The sequence below is a fragment of the Triticum dicoccoides genome, chromosome 3B (assembly GCF_002162155.2).
Source record: "Triticum dicoccoides isolate Atlit2015 ecotype Zavitan chromosome 3B, WEW_v2.0, whole genome shotgun sequence".
NCBI lineage: Eukaryota > Viridiplantae > Streptophyta > Magnoliopsida > Poales > Poaceae > Triticum > Triticum dicoccoides.
In genome coordinates, this window is record NC_041385.1 from 766,002,576 (window position 1) to 766,009,316 (window position 6,741).

At 43.8% G+C, this 6,741-nt stretch overlaps 1 protein-coding gene across 1 annotated transcript; it reads left to right on the forward strand.

Annotated features, from left to right (window-relative positions):
- The first annotated feature begins 2,724 nt into the window (after positions 1-2,724).
- On the forward strand, positions 2,725-6,244 carry LOC119278378. Its single transcript, XM_037559732.1, has 2 exons — positions 2,725-3,960; positions 5,701-6,244. Exons 1-2 carry the CDS (start codon positions 2,750-2,752, stop codon positions 5,711-5,713), a joined length of 1,224 nt encoding a protein of 407 aa, XP_037415629.1. The 5' UTR covers positions 2,725-2,749; the 3' UTR covers positions 5,714-6,244.
- Positions 6,245-6,741: the final 497 nt, after the last annotated feature.

The following is a 6,741-nucleotide window of genomic DNA, read 5'->3' on the forward strand; positions in this document are numbered from 1 at the left end:
GCTCCAAGTATTAGCAGGATATCGAACGATGCCCCTTTGAGATTGCAAAACACTAAAGGCACGCTCGACGTCCTTCCTAGCACTCTCTTGCTCTTGGGCAAATCTTTTCCTCTTCTCTCCGACAGGGTTGGAGATTGTCTTCACAATAGTGGTCCACTGAGGATAGATATCGTCATCCGCGTAGTATCATTTGTCGTAGTTGTGGCTGTTGATAGTAAAGTTCACCGGTGGGCTGTTGCCTTTGGCAAGCCTAGCAAACACCGGCGAGCGCTGAAGCATTGTGTGATCCGGCCATGCCAAAAAAAGAGTGCCAGATCCACAGATCTTTAGATGCCACGGCCTCAAGTATGACAGTGCAAGCTCTGACATGGCCCTTATACTGCCATTGCCAAGCTGAAGGACAGTTCTTCCACTCCCAGTGCATGCAATCTATGTTGCTAAGCATCTCTGGGAAGCCCCTGCTGGCATTCATCGCCAACAAACGGGTTGTATCTTTAAGAGTCGTCTCTCTCAAGTACTCAGGGCCAAACACAATAATAATAGCCTTGCAGAACTTATACAGGGAGTCTAGGCATGTAGCTTCTATAGGCTCTTGTAAATGTATCAGAGGTAAGAGTGCCAATTGTGCAGAAGTCTTCAAATATAAATTCTCGAGAGAAGCCCCCCGCTATCGGATCTCCTTGATCAACACAGACACTGGGACATCGAGGCAGTAAGGAGGAATTTCTTTTGCACCGGACGCAACCGCTATACTGAATATTTTGTTGCGTGTGTTCGGAGTGGAAGGCACTTTGAGCTGGGCATTAGAAAGATCAGGTGAATATTCAGTCAAAACAGCATACCATGCTCTTGTCACTCATAATGAGCATTGTACTCTAGAGGAAGGAACGACGACAGGGATTTCATCGTCATATGTTCACCTTTGGTCTGCTCTATTGAAACTCAAGGTTAAACCGATAGTTCAGGTATTTTGGTGGAGAGTTCTTCGAGGAATACTCCATGACTATGCTACATTGAAGCATCGCCACAGTAGGCGTATTGCAAGGTGTGATCTTTGCGAAGCAATGGATGAAAACATGATGCATGCCCATGTGTCCTGTTCCCATGCTAGGAGGGTGTGTTTTGTAGCGGTTCTCACCATATCATTGCTGTTCCCTCTTGAGACATGCTGAGTACATGCATTGTTGTTATTTAGTAGCGGTGTATCTGCTGAGACATGCTGAGCCGAGACTTTGTTTGGCACCCTACATGTGTTTAGACTTTAGATATGTCGAACAATTTTGAATTTTGAATAACTTTTTTTTGAATGGTGAACAAAATTTGAGAAACATGGAAAAAAGTCAACACATTTGGCATTCCATTTTTTTAAATTTTTTGAAAAATTAAATGAAATTTGAAATTCCAAACATTTTTTTTGAAATTCTGAAGGTTTTTTTTGAATTTAAACAAAATTTGAAATTCTGAACATTTTTTGAGAATTTAAATAAATTTTGAAATACTGAACATTTTTTAGAATTTAAACAACTTCTGAAATTCTGAATAGTTTTTGAAAACTTAAATAAAATTGAAATTATGAACCTTTTTTGAGAATTTAAACAAAATTTAGAACTATAAACATTTTTTGAGGGCCGGGGAGAGCATGGCTACCTCCATGCACCCTATCTGGGCGCACCCTACATGGCCAATAGGCCTTTTTTGCATGAGATGGGCATAGTTTAGGTGAGTCCATACCCCCTGCCAAACAGTCAAAAGTGGGTTCTGTATGGAACTTTTGAGCTCATGCACCCTACCAAACACACCCTATTGGATGTCAACAAGAGAGGCCGTGGATGTCATCTACCTCGCCTCCACCCGGATACATGGACTCACGATATTGTGCTTGATCAAAGGTTTGCTGATAAGGATAGATGCAAAATCATTACGGTGATGCATACTATCTGGACATCTGGCAACATATGGACACATGAATAAGAGCCCTTTGATCCGGTTCATGCGGTCAAGAGGGTAAGAGATGACCTGTCAGTACTGGACAAGCCTTTAGACGAACGACGTGTGCATCAAGGGCAGTGTTGGAAACCATCTGATCCAGGTTGGGTAAAGATCAATACTAACGGTGCCATTGATTGCACTCTCAGAATGGAGGTGGAGGAGGTATAAGTAGACCACACCTTTCTTTCCAAGGAGCTTGAAGTAAACCTTTTCCAGGAGTCACCGGTATGTTTATAACTGAAGTACTGGCTTTGCGATAAGGTGTAGTACTCGTCGGTTCTCGCATGTTATAATGAATGGGATTATTTAGAGGTTGTCAACCTCTAGTCTTCAGGGCACAATGATAGTTCACTGTGCCGCCTATTTTCAATGAGGGAAGCCAACACTCCGACTGATTTATGTGCTAAGCACGCTACTAGTCTTATACAAGCGCTGATTGCTGGATTGATGAAAGTTCGAGGTTCCTTGTTAGAACCCCTGCGACCGATTGTAACCAAATTTCTACAGTATTAAGCAATAAAGATCCCTGAGTTTTGAGTGAAAATCAAAATGTGTGCATCTATCTATAAGAAAACGAGAACTGATCGCTTGCTTTGTTACTCATATTACGGGCTTGATGGGCCCTCGTTTTTAGTTCGGGTTGGACTTGGATGGGCCACGGCTAGGAGCCCAGCAAGGGGAGGCAATCTCGGATCTTTTCTATTCACTCCATCGTCGACCTGCCTCGATCCCCTTTCTACCCAAATCCTGAACCCACGGAATGGAGGGCGAGACGCAGCCGCCGCCGGACAGTATGGAAGGCGAGGCGCGGCCGCCGCCGGCGTGCGTATCCAAGGTGCTCGACGACGACGACCTCCTGACGGAGATCATCATCCGCGTCGGCTTCCCCACCAGCCTCGTCCGCGCCGCCTGCGTCTGCAGGCGCTGGCTCAGCCACGCCTCCGACCGCGCATTTCTCCGCCGTTTCCGGGAGCTCCACCCGCCAAGACTCCTCGGCTTCTACCTTGCACAAGGCTATCCGTACGACGCCGCACGCTTCTTCCCGATGCTGCCTCAGCCCCCGGAGCTCGCTGCTGTCATCCGCCGCACAAACTTCAGCCAGAGGCCATTCTTTTCCAAAGAAGAAGGGGGTACCATGGTGGGCTGCTCCAACGGCCGCGTCATCACCCGCCGCCTAAACTTCAGCGTCCTCAACAACTGCGTCCTCGCCTACGAGCTTGTATTTGCAGTGCACAGCCCACTGTGCTATGACTATGACCATGGTATGGCCATCCTCCCAGGATTACAGCTCGGAATGCCCTGTTTGTACAATTGGGCACAACTCTTCTCCAAAGAAGAAAGGGATGGCTCGTCCTACTTTTATGTCACCGTGGAGGATACCATGGAACCTAAGATGAATGTGTATATGTGGCAAGCTGGTGATGATGCCTGGCACAAACATCTCACCTTGGGGTCAGACCGTCTTTTGCATCCACAATCTACTCCCAAAGGCGTACTCGTTGACAACAAAATCTATTTTGCGGCCGACAATGCAATTGTTATCCTGGATTTGACATCCTCAATCTTATTGACAACTCAGCTCCCACACGGGGTGGATTTTGATCTAGGCACCACCATGTTGTCGCGGGTCAATGATGGTTCTGGTCTATATCTCATCCATATCAAGGAGCTTCAACTTCATATCTGGCTCCACAATGGGGACAATTGGTTGCTGGTGGACACCATTTGCTTGAGCGAAACATTTGCTGGTTTGCTTGAGGATGAGCTTACTGTTGATATCCGGATAAACCATGTGGGGGACTATAATGGGTTTGTATTCTTGGAGATGGGTCGATCCGTACTCTACTTGGATGTCAACCGCAGGACGCTGTGTAAAGCGTACGAGATGACAACAGAGGAGAAATGTTTGGGTGATATCTATCCTTTTATGATGACCTGGCCTCCCATTTTCCCTACTCTCAGTCCTGCGAGGTTTGCCTTTTAACCTTTTGGTGATCTGTATAGTGTACTTGTAGAGTTTACATAGTTTTGCAATGTGCATTGTGCCTCTCACTGTTTAGTATAGCTATGGAGTGCTGTTACATACCCCCTCCGTCCCAAAATTCTTGTCTTAGATTTGTCTAAATACGGATGTATCAAGTCACGTTTTAGTATTAGATACACCCGTATCTAGAAAAATCTAAGACAAGAATTTTGGGACGGAGGGAGTATGTGATTGATTCTTAACAATACTAGTCAAGCCACATTATAGTATTCTTGCCGTGGGGTAATTTGAAATCACTTATGTATTGTTTCCTTAGGCCTTTTAACAATACTAGTTAAGCAAGATTAGTGAATGCTTGACGTAAGATGATTTGAAATCACCTCTGTATTGATTTACTGGGACATCTAACAATACTAGAGGCGGCATTAGTGAATGATTGATGTAAGATGATTTGAAATCACTTGTGTGCCGAGGAATATTGCAAGGTGTCTACTTGCGGTCATAGTAGGGTACCCTTGTGTGTGGTTTTCGGTGTGTAAAATGATGTTGTGGATAGGTAAGCGTAAAAAGAGAAGTAGGAGTTAAGGAGGGATACAGGTTTGTTTCCTAGTCACTAAAAGATTACAGAAGTCCCCCTTTAGATATGCTACCATAGTAGATCCGTGATTGACATTTACTTCCCTGGTGCTACTCGGACGGCTACATATATCCGAATCCAACTATCGCATGTATACTGTCAGTTTGTCACCCTTAATTAATAGGTTTCAGCGAAGCTAGTCATATTTCTGTGGGCTCAATATTAGTTGCAAAATTACACATGATAGTGTCGATGGTTCTTGTCGTTTGCTAGACGTGTACTGAAGTACTAGTATCAGACTATGGCAGACCACTCAATGGAATAGTTACTTTTGTTCAACCTTGTGCTGTTTCCAGAACTCAACCTTGTGCAATTTGTAGTCTTACACTTTACTGAACTATCAGTGCAGAATTGCAAATTGGACCTGCAAAAGTAGTATAAAACATCATGTATAAGAGGATGAAGAGCTAAAAAGATGCCTAACCTTGTTATCTGTTAGAGTGTTGACCATTATGTTTTCTTGCACAAAAATAGACAGAGACCCATCAAGCCTGGAACTTGAGCTTCCCATTTTCTTAATATAATCATGGTGTAGTTTTGTACAGCCTACTTCTCAACTGTGAAGCTCAAGCTATGTATGAGATTGCTAACGCTTGTTTTTTCCCCTCAAATGTTTCCTAGTGGATCCTATGTTCTTTTTCCCAAACGCAAGTGGTGGTATTTTTACGCTGTTGCTCTTGAGCTTATTCATGATTTGTGATCCAGATATATCGCAGTATTTTTTTTCCTTTTATATGACATTGCTAGTCCAAGCTATCAGTGGCTAGTTTATGTTTGTGTGGAATTTCTCCATCTGTAACCAGAGTTTTGGTTTGTTGGAATACAAACTATAAAATGGAAATACGTGTGACTGGGATATGAAAACGAAGGCATTTAATCTTTATTGCTGCAGACTTTGGAAATGAAAACTGCATTGCTTGACCAAATTCACCGCTTTAATTTATTAAGCGCACTAAACATTTAACTGTTGTTGGACTAGCCACTTGTCTTGTTAGCCCATCTTATATTTTGATGCTTAAAGTGGCAAACTGAATTTATTCTGATGCTCAATAACCTCCATCTGGATACTTCCTCTGTTTCTCTGAAACAGGAATGCCACGTGAAGGGATACGAGGAAGCTTTTGGATGACTTGTGACTAAGGGCGCCATCAACGAAGAGCACAGGGGCTGCACATTTCGGAAGTACTCCCTCCATCCCAAAATTCTTGTCTTAGATTCATCTAGACAGGGAAGTATCTAACACTAAAGCGTGACTAGATACATCCGTATTTAGACAAATTGAAGACAAGAATTTTGGGACGGAGGGAGTAGTTGTTGTAGCCGTGTTCATTTTTACTGGTATAGCGGATCAATTAGGCAACAGTAGTGCCACTCTGTTAGCGACCAATTAATTCCTCTGTTTCGTCGTCTAGAAGACCTGTATGCCGAGTACCTCTCTTCTGTTTGTGTTGGTGTCTTGTGTGGTTCAACTGCTTGCTTTTGTATGTCGAACAGCAGATTTAGTACTGCTTCAGCTGTTAGTAGTGGTATTTCTGGAGAGGTGTCTTATTGTTCAGCATTGCAGATTCCAGTTAGGGATGTGTAGCTAGCTCTGGTGTAACAGTAAAAGAAGGATCAAAGCTTTGTTGAAGCCACAGTCTGTCTAATCTACATGGCACATGTGCTGGATCAGTATTCTTGTCGTGGTTATAGTTCCAATTTTAGGGCTCCTTTGATTCAAAGGAATTGCATAGGATTTTTAGAGGATTTGGACCCTTAGGATTTTTTCCTGTAATGCTTGTTTGATTCGTAGGATTGGCATCCTTAGGGATTTTTCTATAGTATCCATTTGTACTACATTTTGAAGGAAAATTTCCATCCACTCAAACCTCTTTGCAGAATTCTTTTGTTTTTCCTGCGCTATCCAGGGGCGGAGCCAAGGGGGGACGAGCCGCGTCGTACACGAAGTATGCAATTGTACGCCAGGTAGATTACGCTACGTGAAACAGACTTAGGACTAAATGGCCCCCCCCTAACAATGCGCTCAAGGCTTGGAGCCCAGGAGCTTTCCTAGTTAAAGCCCATATGTATTTCTTGGTCAGCCCACGCTAGAGAAAACAAACAGCCAGGTAATTCTGGAATCTGACGAGGC

What these genes read in the sequence shown, in the direction of transcription:
- LOC119278378 (XM_037559732.1), top strand. Translation starts at nt 2,750, where the DNA reads ATGGAGGGCGAGACGCAGCCGCCGCCGGACAGTATGGAAGGCGAGGCG.